The sequence below is a fragment of the Seriola lalandi genome, unplaced genomic scaffold, assembly GCF_002814215.2.
Source record: "Seriola lalandi dorsalis isolate HSWRI2012SDOR001 ecotype SW California unplaced genomic scaffold, Sedor1 jcf7180002054896, whole genome shotgun sequence".
Taxonomy (NCBI): Eukaryota; Metazoa; Chordata; class Actinopteri; order Carangiformes; family Carangidae; genus Seriola; species Seriola lalandi.
Window position 1 is genome coordinate 384,921 of NW_019525448.1, and position 22,441 is coordinate 407,361.

The 22,441-nt window shown below is 40.5% G+C and overlaps 1 protein-coding gene across 3 annotated transcripts in view; it reads left to right on the forward strand.

Annotated features, from left to right (window-relative positions):
- The window catches only part of LOC111672208 (IQ motif and SEC7 domain-containing protein 1-like), a 90,825-nt gene that overhangs the window by 14,962 nt on the left and 53,422 nt on the right, over positions 1–22,441 (forward strand). For 2 of the 3 annotated variants that reach the window (XM_087180192.1, XM_023429553.2), the window contains exons 2-3: positions 2,534–2,563; positions 9,549–9,656. In XM_087180192.1, coding sequence (XP_087036318.1) covers positions 2,534–2,563; positions 9,549–9,656 — 138 coding nt within the window. The remainder of the gene's footprint in view (positions 1–2,533; positions 2,564–9,548; positions 9,657–22,441) is intronic. The other variant, XM_023429555.2, reaches the window with a different exon arrangement.

Here is a 22,441-nt window from a genome sequence, read left to right on the forward strand (position 1 = left end):
AAAGTATGTCCCCAAAAATATCCATATATATCCAAGTAAAGTTTGCTCTGCCATTGAAACACTCAGCACTGTTGGATCGACGCTTTATTGCACCGGTGTAACGTAATAGGAAGGGCACAGGGGTACTAGTAACCTTAAATACATAAACCGTGATAGCGTGACAGTGAGACGGCATGGAAAAGTTGTGACGTGGACGGAGCCACTGGTGTTTCCCCGGTCTGAATTTCCATTTCAAACGTTTCCTTTTAATGAAATGTTACTTAACACATAAACACAGGAGTCTCTAATATAATGTTTGGATTGTCATGGCGGACATATACATATACACATACAGTGTATACAATAACTATGAGTTTTGGTTGTCGTTGCTATGGAGAAGAAGCCAGTAAGAGGTCTGAGTGAGAGCGGTAGCAAATTCAAAATGCTTCATTGTTGCAGAATAAAACACAGCCCCAGCCTGTAGTTTCTTAATCCACCCAAAATTATCTCAGAATCTGAAAAAAAAAAAAAAAAATTTTTAAGATTGTGTTTTGTGTTTTGTTTTTTCATTTTCCTCAACAATATAATATTTGGCTTCCCTCTTCATTTAGAAGTTAATGTAACATAACAACCTTGGTGACAACCATGAACCTTGGTTATTAGTTAGTCATCCCTTTTTATGTTTTTTATGTTTTTAAGACTGTCATGGCCATCTAAGCCATGGAAGTGCTCCAGCTCTGATGGTCTAAAATTGTCTATGGGGAAAATTAATAAGACTTCCAGAATCAAAGGCACCTAGAATAGCGCTCACCTTGCAACTCCACGACCCTGAAATGGAGGCAGTTAAAATGGAATTCAGCCATCATTAATTGTATTATTTACACTTGTTCTTTTCCTACGGTGAGATGTCAAAATATTTTTCATGAAAAGGAGCGGTTTAGTTGTGATGCATGAGACGATCGTTACAGGTGATGTTTTATTGGTGTAGCGGACATCCCTGGCCTGGCATGAGTCACAAGCCATTAAAGAAGGTCATAGTAAGGACATGTAGAGTCATGGACCCAGAAATGTCACCTTCCTTACTCTTCCCACCATCAAACTATCAAATGGCTGAAATTCACAATATACAGTTTAGGACGATATCCTCCATGTGACCATACTGCCAGCATCCTACACACAAGGAATCTGACATTAAAACATCCACAATGTTGTCTTTATTATTATTATTATTATTATTTTTATTATTATAATCAAAGGGCTGCTGTGTAATCCACATTCATCTTTTATTAGTGTTAGGAAACATTTATTGTGTATGTGGGTCTAAGATTTTGAATGATTTTAATATGATTTCCACGTTGGCATTGTTTCTTTCTTTCATTATTAGCCTTATTAGGAGGCAAATGCGTAATTTTTGTTAGTAAACTCCAGATTAAACTATTTAAATATTCTATAGAAAATTACTAGTTTCTCCAGTCTAGAAAAAGCGAGAACAGGGATACCGCCCCTGAAATGTGCCCCAGCCCCCGGGGAAATAAAACTACTGGAATCACTTTACATTTTGCATATTTTCCCTTATTTCCTTGTTTTTGTCCATGTGTTCCTTGTTCTTTCTTTTGCCATGTGCTCCAGGTTAATTTTCCTTTGCCTACAAATGAAATCTTTTACTTTTACAAGGCAAGTCAATAGCAACTGCATCAGAAGACAAAAGTGCACCAGCACATTTTTGTAACTTTTAATCATTATTATCACACTTTTGTTTTGAAGATATTCGACAGTTTTTCAGTCATCTGGTTAATGCCTTTCTCCTCTAAAGTTATCTAGTGGTGGACACAGTTGCCGATAGCTACACATTGTCTCCATGGAAACCACCCTAGAGTAAAGAAGTTCCCAGCTTCCAACACCAACTACTGCAGGTTCCGACTATGATATTAACCAATAAATTTCTTAATTATTAATTTTAAAAAATGTGTAAATTTATTATAATTAATTTATTGATTAATTAAGTTCTTCCCTTGAAGTGGGAGGTGTTGCCCTGTCAGAGGATTTTTGGCCTTTAAAACATTACATTGGACTGCAAGATATTGAGAGGGGTTTTCAATGTTGCGTCCTGCCTTGTTTTCTTATGTATCCGTCACAGTAACTTCTCTTTATCCACCGCTGCTAACTGTGGCTTCAAAGATGGCCATAGAGTTTAATCAGCACCAAACCAATAAAGAAAGCTGTTTGTGTCTGTAAGGATGAGATGCTTTGTATTTCTAATAAGCACCGCGTTGGCAGAGGAGACATTTTTGACACGCTCAGAATATCAATGTAGATATATCTGAATGTCACATTTAAATTGTTGCAGTCTTTTTACGAGAGCAGTTTGATCTGCTTCAATGTGCCAAACAGCTAAATTTGGCTGCTGTAATGTAGTTGCTGAATCAAGTGATGGTGGTCAGCGAGTTGTTTTATATTACTGTACATGTCATTAGCTTTGTTACGGCCGTACTGCAGCATCCTTGTTTCTAACTGCTCAACAAAATCTTTGAACCAGTGTTTTTCTGTCTTCCAGGTCTGAATGTGACACATCCAGAATGGTCAGGTATGTCCAGCTTGAATAATATACTCCCTCCTTGTACTGCCTTCATCTGCTCTGGATTGTACATCTGCCTGTTATTATTCTCCCTTAAAAGTCAAACTGCTTGAGAAAATACTTTGGTGAAGACATGGTGTTATGTAAGTCTTTTGATTTGAGTGCATAAAGCTGAATAACCAAGGATCATAGTGCTATTCAGAGTGAGCTTTTCCTCTCTGTCAAGGATTGAGGAAGGCCTGATGTGTTGCCTGTTGTTGGAGTTCGTGGAGGAAATGATGAGATTTTATGTCACGTAGAGTCCAAGGTCACATTCCACCGTTGTTAACTTGTTGGCTGCGTGAATTTTTGTGGCTGGAGATTTGTAGGGGTGTGTCTGCTGACAGAGTTAAGATGTGGGCTGGTTGGAAACTGTAAAGTGAATCCATCATGGCTGAGTTGAGGAATACGGCTTGCATGTAGAGAGAGTTGATGTGCTTCTTTCAACTGGTAAACACACCCCTTATCTGCAGCTTCTCTCTTTAGGGATGCCTCGCCGTGGGATCCAAACAGCCTCTTCCTCTGCCTCTGTCGCACTGTGTATTAAGGACCCGACAGTGTCTAGACAAGTTGAAGAGAGTGCAGCAAAGCCTGTCCCGTGTTTTAGTGAAAGTTTTCCAGGCCATGCTTGTTCTTTCCTTAGGTGCTCCGCTGTCTGTGCTGCTCCCCAAGCCGCTTTCTCTTCTGCTCTAAATGTCCCATTACAAATTTGAAGCAAATCTACAGGGTCACAGCCTGGAGATGTGTGTCAGTCTTTGTCTTTGTACCATCCCAGTAAATGTGTGTGTGAGTGAGTGTGTGTGCATACAATAGTGAGAGATGTAAAGTGAACTCAGTAGCATTACCACCAACAGTAGTGTGCCGTGAAAAGGGAAAAAAAAAAAAAACTGCCACAGAAAATAGGTTATATCAAAATTTAATATGTACTGTATGAAATCTGTTCAATAAAAAGATCTCATCAGTTTTTAACACTCAGTTACGGTGTTATGGGACTGCCAAATATAAACGCACTCAAAACAGCTGAATGATGTAATGAATGTTATTTGAAGATTTTAAAAGTTGGAGAGTGTTTTCAGTTACAAAACTTTGCCTCCGGTGAAATTGCTTGTGGACAATAGAGGGATTTTCTGAAATACTAAACAATTCAGCTTTCAGTAATGTAAGTCCTGAAGTGTTCTTTCACACTGGCAAATCTTAAACATGAGGCTTGCACAATCAGTTTCACTGCTATCACTGGCGTTCAGTCTTACTCTGCAGCTCCCAGTGTTTATAACTGAAAACAGTCAAAAAGTATATATTGGAAAACATGATCAACAAGAAAAAACTGTTCTTTTCCTGTCCTTTTTTTTGACTCAGTTTGTGCATCATGATGTGTCTGACACCCATGGAGGTCACTTAATGATTATTAGGATTTTTGTTATGTTTAGACCATTATCATCAATGGGTTCTTTAGTTAGTAAAACAAATAAATTCCAAGATTCAAGTCTCCAGGACAAGTCGGATTTCTAAGATAGAAATATCTATTATCATTTATTCTAATGCACAGAACATTATTTGGGGGTATTTTCTTTTCCCTGCATGAACAGATGTGATATAGAGTATGTAGACATCATCAGAAGATCTTGGGATCATCATATGTATTTTTTTCTGTATCTCTCAGCCCTAGTGCTGCTGCTGATGGTAGAATCTAAAAGCATAGAAACAGAAATGGAGGGCAAAGCTTCAGAGGCAAACAATCCCATCTCTCCAAAATTGATGCTTTGATGTGGTCGGAAACCTCCCAAACGGCTGCAGCGTTCTGTGTGCCGTCCTTGGTTGTGAATTTGGCCACCGCTCCTAGAGCCTTCCCTTCATTAATATGACGCTGGCATGCCAGGACTGTTACTGTGCTAACTGTATGGGCTGAGGTTCAGTCTTCAAGTGTCACAGTTTGGATCATGTGACTCGATGGCAGCTTCATACACGGGTTGGATGCAAAAGCTGTGACATCTTTGACTTGAACTGTTGATTGCTGACAGACGGTGATGGCACTGATCCTGCACATCAGTGGAAAGACAAAGTGGTGACGCTGTAGAAAAGTTAGGCTGCTCAATATTTGACCCATCACCACAAGGACAAGAAGCACAGCAGTGAGAGCTCGCTGCAAATCAGCAAAGTGGCTCCTCAACAATAGTCCATACTATACTATTCATACTATAAAAAAACTGGCCCATATATTCAAGAAATACACTAATAACCTGACAAGTGCTCCAACACTGTGTTTTGCAGTTTTATAGAGGCAAAGAAAGGTCATAAGGATTTAAATCTTATGAGGAACTGAATACCTAATTGTGAAATATAGGCACAGCTGAACACTTCATACTTTATTCAATATCATTGAATTTATAGCAGTGAAATATTCCAATTAATTTGCGTGGTTTGAATTCCCCTCTTTGAAATTTCAGAAAGCTGATGTTAAGCATTATTTATTTATTTATTTACTATTCTATGCTGTTAAACTGTTCACTGTAGTATAATCCAGTAAGATTTAGTTAGTAATTTTCAGATCTAAAATTCAAGTCAAGTTTTAAAAAAAAAAAAATTTGCTCAAATTGGATTTGTGAAATTCAGACACAAAAACACGAAAATAATAAAAAAATTCCACCTTGAATAGCCGGGCTATCAACAATAAGCAAATAAGCAATCAAGCGTAAATGGAGTCAGTCAGATTTCTGTCCGATCAGTTTACGTTCTGTCAATCATGCGTTCCAATGGAAAGAAGTTCAGATTAGCGCGTGAAAATCCTGGACACTCGAATTTCGAAGTGGCAAAACTTGAAATGATCTGGGAATTTCAAGTTCAGATAGATGAGTTTCAAAGTGAAATAATTCAATGCTATGGTTTTAAATTTCAATGTTAATGTATTCAGTAGTAAATTTCACAATTAGGTATTCAGTTGCTTATAAAATTCAAATTATTATGGCCTCTCTATACTATGCTTCACTGAATGGAGCAGTTAGCCTCAGTGAAAACTTACTGCCTCTAATGCTTTCCCAATGATGTGGATACAGGCTAGCATATCTCTGTGTAAATATTCAGCAGCATCTCTTTAGCATGAAGCAGTAGCCAGTTTGAAATTACTGTGACTGTTACTGTGAATTTCTGTCACATGGTTTATCTTGGCACCGAGTTCCCTTTTGTATCGGAGCTGAGAGCTGTTTAAAATCGCTGCAACTGCCAGCACAGCACTCAGCTGACAACACACGGCAGACTTACAGTCACTTACATCTCTCACCCTGTTAATATGCCACACCATGACACAACTGAGCCCGGCTGTTCTAAAATTTTGTGTGTTACATGGCTTGGTAGGTTTCATTATCATTAATAATGGAAAAGCCACTGAACTTGGCACAGACGCTATAAATAAATAAGCCCTGCTCCCGAAGGATTTCTTTGCACTGGTTTGATAGAAGTGTGTGTGTGTCTGTGTCTGTGTGTTGAGAGTGAGAGAGAGAGATAAAGATTGGCCCTGTCTGTGATTGGGGGGGTTATTCTCATACACACTCCATGGCTAATGAGAGAGGAATAACAACATGGCGGTGTTTAATTGGTCTGCTCTTCTGTTATCAGAATGGATGGCTTCATTCAGATGTGATTAGAACCTGGGTGAGATGAGGAAAGGGAAAGCAGGCACTCAACAGCCTCACTGACCTGCTTTTATTGGATTGTTCTTCAGTGAATGTCTGATGATAAGATGTTCTCCCACTCCCTGATGCACTCTGTATAGCACTCATTCATAAAGCCAGACTAGCACATGACAAAAAGCCTACAGCTGAGGAGTAGTCTGACACTTTATTACACCAATTGCTATGCGAGTGGAGGTTGAGAGTGCTCTTGTCTGCTGCTGAACAGTTTTTGAAAGTCCATTTGTGTTATTTACACCTGTTTACTTGTTCCTGGTGAGCTTATGTATTGTAATGGATGGGAGTCGTTTCATTTGGAGTGGCTGGCTACAGATTAGCTAATTGAAAATTCATGTGGTTTGCAATGGTATATCCATGACTGCACACTGCGCACACTTTTTTTTTATTTTTTAAATTGAACATGTTTGGTCCGACGCATACGAAGGCCAGAGCAGCTTGTCAAAGAACTGCAGTATAGTGACTGACTGAAGGTATTCTGGAGAGCTTCTGCAGCTTTTATTTCCTAATAAAAATCCACAGAGAGTTGGGGAAACAGAGAGGCAGGGATTATAAAGCCCCCTGCAGTATTGTTGAGGTGACAATGAAGAGGGTAAAGCTGGGCTGTTGTTGTTGAGGTTAAAACCTCTCTCAGAATGTGTCTCTAAAGAACTCTAATAAGCAAAGTGTTTCCAATCAATTTAAACATTAATTCAGGCCAACTTGTCATCATATTTACAGCAAAAGGATTGTGGGATCATTTATAAAGCACAATGACACGCTACAGGAATTACCAAATGCTTTTAAATGGAAGCAAAGAGGCTGTACTCATGCGACATCTTTTGCTTCTAACAGATGAGGTATTTGCTGAAATAGCTATGGAGCTGCACTTTTCTACCTGTAGGCAGGACATTTCTCTAAAACCGCACAATGTGTGGACTGAACTGTGTTTAATTCACACAGAAATCTAACTTAGAAAGAGCCGGCCGGTCCTCTGGTGCAGCGACAGTACGTGTCAGACCAGCTGAGCTGATATTTGTCTGCAGGGATGCGCAGTGACAGTGCTGTGTTCCAGGACCGGCCTAGTGCTGTCTTTCACCCTCAGCCTGCGCTCTCCGGAGGGATCACACAAACCTATCATCTTCTCTTGTGTCCTTCACCATCTCTTGTTGCTATGGATTGCGATGCTAAACTTCAATGAGTGGGACCGAGCCTGCTATCTTTGTGCTTGTGCGAGTCCCTTTTGACTGAGCAGACTGCATTTCAGGTGTTCTTTCAATCGGGGCATTGTACAGAAAACAACTTCCCTCCACAGGAATTGAGCAAAACGCAGCATGACTGTGCGGTGTTTGGCGAAACAAAGCAAAGACAATGAGTGACATGGTTTTAAAGTCGTAGAACATCTATCCCTTGTGAAAAAGAACTGAAATTTTTTTTAATAAACTGTGGGTGTTTGTGCATGAGTCATTGAACTGACAGGTCTTGAACAAGGCCTGACACTCTGCAGCACTGTCACAGTAACTAATGGCAGAAAATTCTGACTAATTCAAGGTTCACAGTTCCCAACTCAGCCAGAGCAGAGACATTAGCATTTTTGAAATTAATAATTCATTATGCCGAAACAGCAGCAAATAGCAGCAGCCATGACACAATTAGCCACTGATATTACGCAGGGCCTCAGTGCAGGGTTTTCACACAGGGGCTGAGTGTGTCAAAGAATGAAGTATAATTATATTTTTTGGTACAAATGCTTTTATAAAGTGTACGACTGTAATTTAAAGGATGAAGTCAAGTCCTATGTATATTTGAAATATGGTTTTATTTGGCTGGACAATTAGTTATTCCTTTTAACATAAATACGTGCATAGTTTGACTGTAGGACTATCATTACATGCTTGATGGCGCTCTGTATTGAGCCAGATGTAGCATTATGTTTTTGATGAAGACCTCATTCCCTGAGAGTAATGGGTAGGTTGTTGGTGTTTGACTGCAAGTTGATAGCCTGAGAAATGTGCCTGGCCTGTCGTGGGACAGCTGGCCCAAAGGTGGCACGGCTCAGTGAAAACCTTAACAAACAACAGATGAGAAAGAAATGTCTCTGCTGAAATGGTATCCAGTGGAAGGAGATGAGAAATTTCTGAACAATCAGGAGGATCAGAGCAGGACAAAACAGCTTTAACTGCAGTACACTGACCACAAAGTATGAAGTCGCACAGGCACTACAAATAAACCAACCACATGTGTAACCTTTACTTTTCTCTGGTCATTTCTTTGTAGCATATTTACATCTATCGAGCTACTTTTTACAAGTGGCCTTTTTCTTTCTATGTGTTTCTTTGCACCTGCCACTGGTTACAGAATCAAAAAACATAAACGGTTATGTTTGGAAACAAAATTGTGTATGGTAACATATTAAATGTATATTTATCCGGATATACAACTTAATAGTTTCTCAAAATAGCACATGCATGCACTTAATTGTAATTAAATGTAAAGTTGTTGCTAGCACATAAAAAATATATGCTTACAATGCGTTAATCATGAATGAACATACAATTAAGTACAATTTAGGTTACACATGAGCTTTGTAAAAAAGATCACTCAAACCATTTACCTTATAAAAAAGGAATGAAATTTTAAAGGAGCTATTTTTAAGTTTTGCTATTGCTACGAAAAAGAAGCAAAACAAGAGGGTTGCTTGGCAAAAAAGTTCAAGTTTGATGCTGAACTCAAACATTTCTTCTAGACTGTTAAGTAATTAGCGGTTAATGCTAACGTTGGCTACATAGCAATACGAAAACAACTAATAAATAACACATCTAAATACATCTGAAATGTATTAAAACCAACAGGAAATACACATTAAAATCACACGACCACTGATCTGGTCTTTTAAGTATATTTTACTACTTTAAAAGCTCAGCTCAGCTTTACTTTCATGTATCATTAGTAATATTGTGTGTTGTTTAAGACCCTTGATACAGTTTTTCTCTCTTGTAAAGACTGCTGTGGAACTAAAAGGAAGTTACAACTCAGAATTTTATATCAATTTGATATGAGATGATTTGCCACATTATTATTTAATTATGATACAGCACTGTTGTAAAATTGTGAAAAGAAAAAACTGAGGTAAAAACACCAAAGTCACAAACACCCAGTGGGAACCCTCCGAGGGAAAATGGATGATTTTCATTCAGAGCAGTCGCTTCACATTGAAAGGTTTCTTTAATATCTGCCCTTGTATGTCAACAGTCTGAGAAGTTTGCCTTGGTGTAATACGTTTTGTCCTTCTGTAGGAGACATGCCTCCCTGCCTGTCGAAGTCACAGAGAATCCTGGGAGGGTGGTGTCTGCAGGCTGCAGAAGAGTCGTCCCCTGCCGCAAGTGGAAGTCGGCTTCCTTTGGGTACAGTAAGATGTTATCTTTACGATTACGTCCGTAATGTTTACTTTGTCCCATGAGCACCTCAGCATTTCCCGCACTAGGTCAGAGAAATGTTTTCCTTGTCTTGCTCTGGCCTGTTAATGTTTAAAAGTCAGCTCTTGTCAGTCCCCTGCTAATTAGCCTTTGTGTGGCAGATGTATTGGTCGTAACAGCTCGACAGTTGCAAACTTTGCTGCGTCCTAATGTTCTGAGTCTTAAGCAGCTGTTCTACAATCAGCAGCTTTTTTATGACACAGCAGTTTTGGCTGCGGCAATGTTGTTTTCCTGACGTGTACAATGAACTCCGGCGGCCAAATGCACTGCAAGAAGAGATCATTTAGCCTTGCCTTAATGAAACATAATGAAATATGATCCCTGCGAATATGAGCCTTCATTGCTGCTCACCCATTACCCTGTGCTGAGCTTGGAGCTTGAGACATCCTCTCTACAAACGAGGAGAGATGAGCACTCAGTCGCATCGCTGGGACAGACTTAGGGGGCTTCAAAAGGCTGGAGAGAGTTTCAAAGACGCCTCCTACTGCTGTGTGCTTCATCATCAAAAAGCAAAGTGTGCCTAATCCATAGCCCACTTTTGGCTCATGTGCAGCCCAAAAATAAATCCCGGTGCATGGTGGGAACATGTTCTATTTTTAAAGAGCAGTGTTCCGAAGTTTTTGAAGAGTAGAAACATCTGTGGGTTGTTTTTGGACTTTGGTAACGTTGCAGAATTGAGGAATTTGCCATTTCTCGCTGATTAATGCCTCACTCATTTGTGCTCTCTCTATTTGTCTCAGAGTGATTGTTGCTCTGTAAGTAATTTTCAAGCACAGCTGAAAGCTAATAGCTTAAATGGATCATGACTGTAAACAAGATGATGGCTGTGATCAGAGGTTGATTGCTTTCCTCTCCAGCTCAGCAGCATTGTTTGCTCCTGTTTAGTCTCACACAGGCACACTGTTGCAATCCGCTAATTGCCAAATGATGACAGTGCAAGTGAACATGCCCCCCTCCCCAATCAACTACCTGATCATTTTGACTTTCAGAATTAATTAATTATTCCTGAGCTCCAGAGGTAATCATTAAATTAGAATAGTTCATTTCTGTTGATCTTTCCCTTTATTTGGAGAATATTCTGTGTCAAACACTAGTGGCAATTTAATCTTTATCTTTGTCTTGCTCATACTGTACGTTTCTGTAGAAATAGAAGGATGACAGTGCCCTCAACGCAAGGATCACACACACATGGAAACACACACTCGCACTCATAAGAAATATTAAATTATTGGGCTGAAAGAAAATGTTTTGCATCACTACATAACTCAAGCTGAAAGCAAATATTTATGATAAAGGCCTTGGTTACAGCTGTTTTCTGTCATGTTTGACTCATTATTGTGCATCATTTCCTTTGGCAAGACAGGAAGCTCACTTGACATAACATTACAAAGGTCCTGGGCCATATTTCAACCCAGGATGTTGTAGTTCTATGCTGTGCACTGTAGACCACTGAGTCGTGAGAAAACAACATTTTTCACATCATATCTGAGGACAAATGCCAAAAAGTGTTGGGTAATTATTCTCCACTGAAGCAGTGTGGCTGTGTGAGACTCTCTGTGAGTGATTGATCTCTGTGGTTGTATTTTTGTTTTTGTGGCACTAAAAGGAAGGGAGGAAGTGAAATATTAATTATTATGCCATTTGCGAGGTGCTGCGCCATGCCCTGCAGTAGTCTGAATCACTCCACTTGTTTTTAGATGTTCTGAATGAGCATATTGGAAAAATTTGAAACTTTAATTATAGGACGTGTTTGCGGTTGTAGCGTTATTCGGTAGAAACGTCTATCTTAAAAAAGAAGTGTGACTTGCATTTTAGTCATTGCAGCCCAGTTATTCTTAAGCCTGCGTTATTTTCAGACATTGGTGAGATGCGGTCATCGTCTAAAAGGTTCAGTAATTCCTGCAGACTTTTGGAAACTGAGTTAAAGAAGGAATTGGGAATTAATGGAGTAACTTTTGGTGTTGAAGCAGGGTTGTTCACAGAGACTGGCTCACTCAATGTGCTTAATGCCAGAGCTGGGGCGATCTCGGGGGACAACCAGTCACACTCGGAGCAAGCACAGCGGCTGCTAGATGTAATAGCAAAAGCATACCCCAGGGATTGACTTCAATAGTTGCTTCTATTATATATTTTTCTTCACCTCTCTTTCCTTGTGTCAGCCCCTGTGCCTCAAGACCAATTTCCTGTTTATTTGTTTGCTGGGATCTGGGCAGTGGCTCATTAAGAGTGGTAGCTGATGTGACCGCTCACCTACACACTGTGTAATACTGTAGGTGCCCGAGCAGTCACTCTCTCTCCTCTCTGCGTTACTAAGTTTGGTTAGACTTTGGATGATTTTTGTACCTGTCCACACACTATACATATTGCTGATGAGCTGACTACACACTTAATTTACTTAATGGAGTCATGTGTGGTCTCCACATATTGTCCTTCCTCTGAGCCGGGATGTGACATCCTTGGTTGTGTTCATCTTGTATTACTCTGTACCTGGTCTTTCTTGCAGTCCACCTCTTTTCTCTGCCTCCTGTCCCAGCAACAAAACAGTCCCTTGCAGGGGCAGCATTTAATCAGCTATAGTGCTACACAGACACTGTAATAGCTTTAGATTTTATAGCTTATTTCCCAGGCCTGAACATGCATATATGAGTCAATGTAGTTAACTAATGATGCAGTTGTTGGACCGCTGGTTATGATGTTCCTGCCACTGAGCCTGCTAAGCAGAGGGAGCGTAGAGTAAATGAGCTCAGAACAACAAAAACAATAAGCCCACAAACCATTTACTTCACTACCACTAGAGTTGAAGAGCCAGCTCAGCCAAAGGTCTGGAGCACAAGAAGAAACTTTATTTTCATGTTATAGTTCTGTACAAAACCCCTCCAAACACATATAGTGCAGTAATCGCAGAAAAAAGATGATTAAAATCAAAGGGAAGTCTATTTTTTTTCTCTTTTGGTTTAGCAAGCTTTAATGCAAAAATGTGCTTGTCATGTTATAGATTTGTATCTGTCTTACTTGCAAATGTACTGGACCTGATGATTAGCTGTTATTCTGTTTAATTTCTCCATTTATTGCTTAGTCCATGAAATATCAAAAAGGTGATGCCTTCAGATGTCTTGTTTTTGATCAACCAACAGTCCAAAATGTTATCTGAATTAAATATGGCAAACAGCAGCAAATCTCTATTTTTCCTCATATAAACAACAACAATTTTTTAACAACAATGAGGCAATTATCACAACAGACTAACTGTTTTAGCTAGCTTCATTTAATTGACGGAATTGCATGTTTTATAAAAAAAAAAAAGAAAAGAAAAAAAGAAAAAAAGGTTTGCCTAAACTGTGACTCTAACCCTGGTCCAGATGGTAGTGGAAAAAAATTTAGGGATGAAATTCCATTGGCTGCGGGATTCAGCACCTTGGACAGCGAAATTTTTCTGTTAATGTGACTCCAAGGTTTCACACATGAGTTAAAACTGTTACCATCAGCCAGTTAAATTACTGAGACGTAACAGGTTAGATGCTGCCTCCAGTGCAATAGAATATCTGAACCAGAACAGAGGTGGGAGATTATCTGACCTCTGTCAGAATAACCCACATCAAATCAGCAAATGCGTGCCTCAAGGTGTTTAATGTCTTTCCATTCTCAACTCGCTCGCACAGTCAATCAGCAGCTGGCAATAAAGCTGAGCCTTTAGAGCCCAGAGCAGAGAGGTGAAAATCCCTGCAAAATAAAATGTGAAGCATAAAAGAGGTAAATGTTAAGAAGGTGAATAAAGTGGAAGAATGTGAATTACTTTAAGATATGAATTATAAAGCAGATACTTTAATACTTTAGTTGCCATTAGGTACCAAAATGGCTCAACTGGCAGTATATGTAGAAGAAGTGAAAATGGCTTCTTGATCTGCTCCACTCCATCTGTAGTGCACACAATCAGAATAAAACAGTTACATATACAAGAGCACATGTAAAAGAACGAATAGCAATAGTTTAATTACAGTCAGAAATGTCTAACTATATGCATATGACCTTAATGTAAACAAATCTGTCATTTGTTATGTTAGTATGGCAAACAATTAGCTCATTCAAGGACATATTCAGTGTGAGGTTTTGATCTCACATTCTGAAACACATTAAGGAGAGTAAAGTGATTGCTCGGTTTAGACTGCGTATAAATCCAGAAGAAACTCCCGCCAGGAAACTGTAGTTCCATCAAACCAGATGCATGTGTCACCGTTGTACGCCACAGGAGTCTTGTCTGTGGGGTTTTGTTTTTGAGTTTGTTTATGTCCATGTGCAGCTTGCTTATCTACTTTGTTTCTAATTTTTCTCATTATCGATTAATCAGCCAACCATTGGGAAATGTCCATCACATTTTCCCGCACTGCTTGCTGTCCAACTTACAGTCCAGAATACATTTTGGCTAATATAAGGTCACTGCAAATATATCAGTATCGGCATTTATATCAGCCGATAAGTAACAAGAAATTACATTCAACACATACATTACATAGTTTGTTCACCAGTGAGCACTAACATGTTGTTATTTCACCTGTAAAATGTCCCACTCAGCACAATTCTTAAAAAATAAAAAATAAATTAAAAAACATCACAAATCTGATAGAATCATAAAGATTGTTGTTTATGTTAAGAACAGTTGCTATTGGCTAATGTAAATATCAATATCAGTTGCAGTCACAAACAGTATTGCTCGGTGTGACGACCCCCTCTAAGCAGACCTCTCGCTGAAGGTGCCTGATGGGTGGAGCCGGTCGTCACGGAGATTCAACGCACCTGGTCTAGCTGGTGGCAGTCAGCCAGCCTCTCCCTCTCCCTCTCCCTCCCTCCCTCCCTCCTCTCCTCCTCCTTCTCTCTCCCTCTCTCTTTTTCTCTCTCTCTCTCTCTCTCTCTCTCTATCTCTCTCTCTCTCCCCTCTCCCCTCAGGCTTTCATCCTCTTTGGTTTTGTAGTTTGTTTGTTTGTCTTTAGATAAGTTTCCATTTAATTTAGATAAAAATTGGCTTATTTTTAGTTAGTACTCATGTGTGGTCTTCCCTCCTTTGTCCAGCCTTGTGCCGGGTTGTGACAAATCTGGGGCTAATCACACTCTGGCTTTTAAATAGATTAACTCAGCTTTAAAACATTGCTAAACTCAACAAATGGGGCAGAATGATATTCCCAAATTAGGTTGCAGAGGCTCCAGCTGGGTTTTCTCTGACTGGCAAATATATAAATATATACAGAGCTTTACAAAGCTACCCAACCCAGCTCTCTTCTTTTGGAGGCTGTACGCTATAACTACTGAAGATAACATCAACATTACAACTGATAATGAAGTCATTTTTTTGTTCTTTGTCCTTTTATATTCCACCCTTCTCTTTCAGTGCCGATTATTTTCCATTGCCTTTCTCTTCCATCGTCCCCCATACTGCTGTGTAGGAGTCCATTATAAAAGGAAACCCTCTGTGAAAAATATCCCTTGTTTTTTGTGGCTGTTGTATTGCAAGTGGTTTTGTGGTTCTTTGGTTTCAACTGCTGTCCTGCTCTTATTATCCTCACATGACTGTTGTGTGTAGAGCGCTCTGCTGCAGCGAGAGGTGAGAGCAGGAAGGGTGTTTATGTCCGGTTGAGATAGTGAAAGTGGAGCAGTCAGCCAGGCCAATAGAGATGCAGAATTGCAGCTTATTGTGAGAGAGGGGTAATTGCTCTGTACGGTTTACAGAGGGGTAAAGAATCCCAATTTATCTGAGGGCATGTGGCTGCAACTCGAAAGAAAATGGCACAAAAGCAGTTTTATATGACCAGCTCTGACGTAGGAATTTAGATCTTAATCAATAGAGGAAAAACAAGTTACTTTATCTTTGGCAGTTCCTCAGTAATAACAACCGCATGAACAAAAAGCATGTTTTAACTGACTGGGGTACTGCCTGTGCAGTAGCTGCTGTGTTCATTGCCTGCAGCTGTCTTCTAGTTCAGTCCTGTCCAGAGTTAAGACCTCTCTGCGCTGATCAAGCCCAGCTCAAGGCTGAATGAGTGCTTTTAAATACCCAAGATGCTCTCCCTCTCCTTTTTTCCTCTCTTCGCGCCTGTCTTTTGATTCCTTTTTTTTTTTTTTCTCCAGATATTCTCTTTCTTCTTCCACTCAATAAAAAAACCATCTGCTGCTCTGTATTCTCTGTTAATTGTACTGCTGCCTGTCTTGGCCAGGACACCCTCCCGAAAGAGATTTTTAATTCCAATGTCATTTTTTCTGGTTAAACCAAGGTTTCACCTTTTCTCGCTTTGTTTGTCTCTGTAATTAAAAATATTAATTAACAGACACAGGAAGGGGCTTTAGGGAAGGTAAAGGTAAGGCTGGGCGGTCATGGTGTAGCGTAAATCTTTCTACAAGTGTTAAACACCGACCCCCCCCCCCCTTTTTAAAGCCCCCATGGTATTACCAAAAGGTCATTAAGCTCCAAATATTGCACTGGTGTATTTATTAGTGTTCTGGGTTCTGATGTGACCATTAGAACAGATCTGGACCAGGAGCCCCATTTCATGTATAAATAATTCAGATGCTTTATGATCTTCATTATGGTGAATGACTATTTCAGAACGGAACCTGTGATTATCTCCGGGCCCTCTAATAATACCGCTGCAGAGCCTGTATTGATTCATGGCAATGGCCTGCCTTCCCAGGACCACAGACCCCCAGCCTGCCTGCTACAAACAGCCTGCGTGTTATCGGCTGACGGTTAGAGGCAGGAAGGCAGCTCGTGAAGCTGTGATCTTGCCGCAGGGGTGAAGAGGCTGGACAAGTGACACACGCAGCAGAAATGGAGAAGTATTACCGTATGTAGGTTCTTAGACCTGAATGGCCGCTGTCGTGTGTATTCCACTGCAGCATTCCCTCTCTGCACGGCCTCGACAATATCCGAGGTCATTTAGAAGAGGGCTTAACGACACAGTTAACATTTATTGTATGTGGCAGCCACCAGTCCTTGGTAAATGAAGGAGCAGTTGTTGTGTGGAAGAGTTAGTGTTAGTTTAAAAAAAAAAACCTGCAATAAAAGTGCCTTCCGCCTCCCATAAAATTCAGCCAGTTGTATGAATTCTTTCTTTATTGGCCCTTTTTATTTACTGCTGTTATTATTGTAAAGTTTTGATTTCACCAGATGGGAAATTGCAACTGCACAATGATTTTTAATAGGCCTATGAAACACAGGGCCCACTTCCATAATGTGTTTGAACTCTTGGGAAAGCTCTCGGTTGTCTTTGAAGTTCCCAGCTTCTGTTTCGTCATCACATTCTCTAAGAGTTAATTACAGGCTCCTTGCTGCGCTATGAAGCTGGATCACTGGAAACACACAGTTTTGAATCTGGCTTGCACACAGGCCATGTGGCTTATGATAAGTTGCTTTGACTCTAAGTAACGGAGGAGAATGTGAGGCTCTTTGTACTGTGTGCCTTTCACTTCGCTCAGTTGTGCTGTTGATCCTTTTTTGGCCGAGAGAGAAAAATGCATGAATGTGTGTATTTGCATGCGTAGCTGTTCCTGTGTTTGTGTGTGAGACTTCATTGTTTTGACATAAACAGTTTCAAGGGATCATGACACACTACAATAAAGACTGGCCAGCATTCAGTTGTTAGAGTGTTGGCTGTGTTTCATATGTATTTTGACTCCCGGTGCCATTTAAGGATTCTAGATACATTTAAATTCATACTGGACCAAAATGTATCACTGATGATATGATACCCAGTCACATTTAAGGGTTTCAGACTGTTACTCAAAACTGTGCTTTTGGCATTTTCTACTTTATAAACGTAATTGATTATTTGAGAAAAAAAAGGAATAATTATATGTTGCAGGCTCACACGCACAAGAGGACATCATGTAATAAACCTGAGTAAAGAAGAATATACTGTTCACATTTATGTGGAAGAAAACATCTGATGATAAATTCCGATGATGTTACATCCTCAAGGTCTGCCACCGCTTCGACTTGTGAAGACCTTACCAAACGTATTGTTTTCCTCAGATAATATTCTCTTCGGTTTATTCAGTGCTTATTGAAAGGCAAGAGCTGTGAGTCAGAATGGAAGCACAAGATTACCTTGACTCTGTACGAAGCCATAATAACCAACATGTCCTTTGACGCACTGTTCTCACTGCGACGAACACACATCACACTAGCAGCTGCAAACTTAAACCCTTGAATCACACATCTCCCAGTAATCGGCCATGACATTATCTATGATACGGTCACGGCTGAAGGCTGTGCACACTTGTGAAGTATTTGTCAATCTTGAATCTTAAGGTGTTGAACAGCAGCTTGATTATTAGAAAGTGTGTATGTTTGTGCTCCTCTTTGGAAAGGCAGCATTTTGTGTTTCAGTCAAGGTTGAGTAAGTGCAATGTGCCTGTGGTCAATGTATCCCTTCAGCGGTAATGAAAAGATACCCAGATGTCTAGCGACAGAGCACAGGTGTTACATTTCACGACAAAATCGTGTGTGACATGAGTGTGATTTTGAAAGCCTTTTGTGATACAAGCGCAACCGAAGCCCCTCCACCGTTTGCACCTCCAGCAAACAGTGCTTTCCTTTCACTCTCTTACCCATTGCCACGTTCCCTGCTAAATTAGATATAGTGAGAGATTAGTGATACTCTCTCACATAGCTTATCCTTTCATCAGCTCCATGCCACAGTAATATCAGGCAAAAGGGCCTCTGAGTGCTTCAGATCTCTCCCATCTGTCCGAGAGGAGGCATTTGCAATTCCACAGCTGCATCGCCGGTCGGATCGAGCAGAGGGAGAGCCCACAGCGATGAGGTGTGGAAGCAGGGAGTCACAAACTTTTCCCCAGGAAATATCACTGGAGAGCATGATCGCTTGTTCTCAGCTGCTTTTTCAGCTCTAGTACTCAAGAGGAGGGATTTGTCTGTGTATATGTGAGGATATAATGATATACAAGATGCTGCTGCTGCTGCTGAATGTGTGATCTATTTGCGTGTGGAGGGTGTAATCTTCTGAGAGCGAGGAGCAGAAAGTGCAGATGACATAGGGATTAGATTGTGAGAATAGAAATGTCTTTTTTTTTTCTTTCTTCATGGGCCATAATGAGAATAAATGAGACATGCACGAGCGGCGCAACCTGCTCAAGGAGCTCTGGACTTGCTTTTCATTATGCCTTTGTATGTGTGACATTGCATATTGATGGCATAATAAATACTAAATCACCATCTCATTGGCATTGACTTAAAATTCACAAACAATACACTGGAAAATACACATTTAGTTTTTTTTGCTTCTCCGTACTGTATGAGTCAAGAGGATGCGTTAAGGGAATAAAGATAAATTACTTATCATTACAGCACAGAACAGTGGGGCAGAAACCCAGGCATTGATAAGGCAAGTTGATGGAGACAAGACGATATACCTGACAATAATCTGAGACCCCTGACGGTCGGGCATGCTGGCTAGAATTATCATTATCACTGACAGAGCGATAATAAACATATAGGGTGACAGTGTAATGGTTGGCCCAAAAGAGATAAAATTATCCAATATTGCCATCGAAAGAAAAGAAACTTTAGTGTAGTTCCCACTTGATTATTTCTTCTTTCCAACCACATTTATCATCTCACAGCTCTTCAGATTGTTTTTGTTTTTGAAGGGAGCCTGATCCCATCGTTGGGAACTTCACATCAGCATTACTGACATCAGCTTATCAAGAAGTCTAAACTTGTGCGATGGCAGAGGAGAGCATCAGCGGAGGCCTGAGGGGTCAAGAACCCGCTCTGTCTGTACTTCACAGTTCGAGGCAGAGAGAGAGAAAGCTCTTTGTTTGGCCTGCTATGAAAAGCTCGTCTGTCTTCTGCCTCTGATGTTCTCAGGCTTGAGGCCAAGTCAGTGACAGAAGGAGCCTTTTGCACAGCGCCATGCCCTCTGCCAGAGAGCTACAGAGAGGCTGTGCTGCGTTGGTACATGGAAAACCAGCAGGGAAAGTAAACCTCTCACCTCTCATCTCCAGAGCAGAGCGTATAGAGGTCACTAATCGCTGGGGAGTTCAGTTTTTCCAGCTGCTGACACCAAGAGGAGTGCTTAGAAAAATGTTTTTTTGTGGAACGAAAACTTTATATGTGTATTTTTAAACAGAGCCAGTTACTGAAAAGTGAACACAACAAAGCTGAAATAACTGTGGCTGACATGGGGTGTGATGTTTTTCATTTGAGCTATATTTCCGTTGTGATACGGCACATACACAGCACACGTTTGGGTTAGTTCACCGGAACTTGTGTCGTGTCTTAATTCTGCATATGTATTGCATGGCGTATGATTAATGTTGCTGAAGTGAGTGTGGAACATGCGCTTTTCCTCACTTGCTCTGTCACATGTGGCCTAACAATAACCCTCCTGAGGGAGATGTTTTCCCATCGTCTTTAATGGTATCGATCACCTCAGCGCGGCGTGTGCTCATTCAGAAGAGGTGATGCACTGCCATCTTGTGGTGTGCAGCTTCTAGTGCTGTAGTTTATACAACACACTCTCTCTCTCTCTCTCTCTCTCTCTCTCGCTATCTCTCTCTCTCTCTTTTTTTGATGTGTTTGAAATGGGAAGAAGTCTCATGAGAGGAGACGGGACCCCTGCAGAGCGGCTCAGCTAAGGACAAAATAACGCTTCCTGCTGTCGGGCGCAGACACTTCCACCACTACTGTTGTTCCTACATATTGTGCAGACGCATGCAAAACGCTGCACCCTGAACATACGGCTTCTTATCGGGTTCGAGCTTGATAAGATCCAAGAGGGCTAGCCAGTAAGAATGCACTTTCATGGGAATAAAGTGCTGCATCAGTTACCAGAATGTCAAGTGTAAAGAACATGGTGTTTTGTGACCTTTAACAGCTGCACATTTCTTTATCTGTCCGAATATCAGCCAAGGCAACTCAGCACAGACTGACAAGCCAATTCAGGGGGTCTCTTTATTTTCTTTTTATCTTTATTTTTTGGTTTTGGTTTTGGCTCTTCCATTTGTCCCCTCTTTATACAGAAGCAGCCAAACCAGTGTTTAGTCTAAGATGGTGCTGTAGTGCAGTAGAGCTGCAACAAGTAGTCAGTAATTGATTTGTTGATCAACTAAAAATGAATGCAGTTATTCTAATAATGGATTAGTCATTTCACTCATTTTTCAAGCAAGATCGCCAAACATTCTCTGGTTCCAGCTTTGCAAATGTGATCATTTGTTTTTTGCTTTTTTTTTCAGTAAATTTAGTTTAAAAGTGTAAAGGTTTTACACTGTCCGTCAGACAAAACAAAATGGAGATGCCATTTTTTTCCCCCACAAATAAAAAAAATGTAAGAAAGAAAAACATCATCATTTTTCTGTGACTCGAATCTATAAATGTCAGGAAGTACTAAAAAAAATGAAATTACTCACATTGCAAGGGGACATGTTTTTTCTTGTCCCACCAACAATCCAAAATCCAAAATTAATCAATTTACTATCATAGAAGACTTGGAAAACCATTTAAGAATCTGGAATCAGTTCATTTTTAATTTTATGTCATTCGACTAATTGATAAATTGTTTCAGCTCTAATGTAAGAACATCAGTAAATCTTAGCTCTGCCCTTTTGATTTCTTTTCTCAGCTGGTTAAGATCCTTCTCCACTGACTGTTGGCACTCTGCTGCCATCTCCACTAAGCTTATTAGACTGCTTTCCTCATGTCCAGAAAATGGGGGCTCGCTATTTAAGTTCTGCAGTTGACTCCTTCTTCAAGGAGACAGGCATGAGGCAATTAGGTTGTAAATCATCATTTCCTGTGACAGAGACGGCTTTCTATACTGTACTGTATGTACGTGTGTCTGTGCTGCTGGGCCGGAAAGCCTTCTGCACGCAGTCCTGCACCAAATCCTACTGCTATAGTCCAACAGCCCCCATCATGCACCAGGGCCAGCAGGATTAAAAGGGGCCATATGGTGACAGAGGAGAGCGTGGAGGTTGGCACAAGAAGGCCAACGTATGCAATATTTGTACATCTAAAAGGCCACATAGCAGCATGCACTGATGTGTGCAGGGCCACACTAGGCCACAAAATAAAATGGCATCTTAAACGTTTACTTCAGTGTAATTGTGTGTATGCTTGTGTTTCTTCTGTGTGTGTGTGTACGTGTGTGTACGCGTGTGTACGTGTCTGTACGCGTGTTTAGGCATCAAAGTCTGTGCTTTTCTGTTGAAAAACGTATTGCTGAAACCATGAATTTAAGGTTATTTGTCAATTTGAAAGCGTATCTTGCTCACCGCTCTGCTGCTCCATCCGTGTGTGTGCCCTGATTGCTAACACTCTGCTTGGGGTTTTGCCAATACACACTCGGCGTATGTGGACAGAATGGAGCTCACCGTTGGCCCAGTCAGAGCCCCCCCCCCATTTCCAGAAGAAGGACGCAGATTAGTCAACAGACAACCTGCAGGTTAAATTACATACCAGGCTTTGGTAGAATTGTCCTTGAGTTTAACTGGAACATCTCACTCATTAATTGTCTTTGCCGCCCTGTTAAGGAATGAGGAGTTAACGGGTCTTATTGTTTAAAGGTCCGCTAGTTAGTGTCTGCAAGCTTTAGTCCAGCCATTGAAAATGTCGAGCTGATATGTCAAACCCGAAGTTTGTCCTTACAGTCATTAAAATGAGGGTGTATCTTCCTGCCAACGTGAACGGTCTTTGTACATTTTGAGAT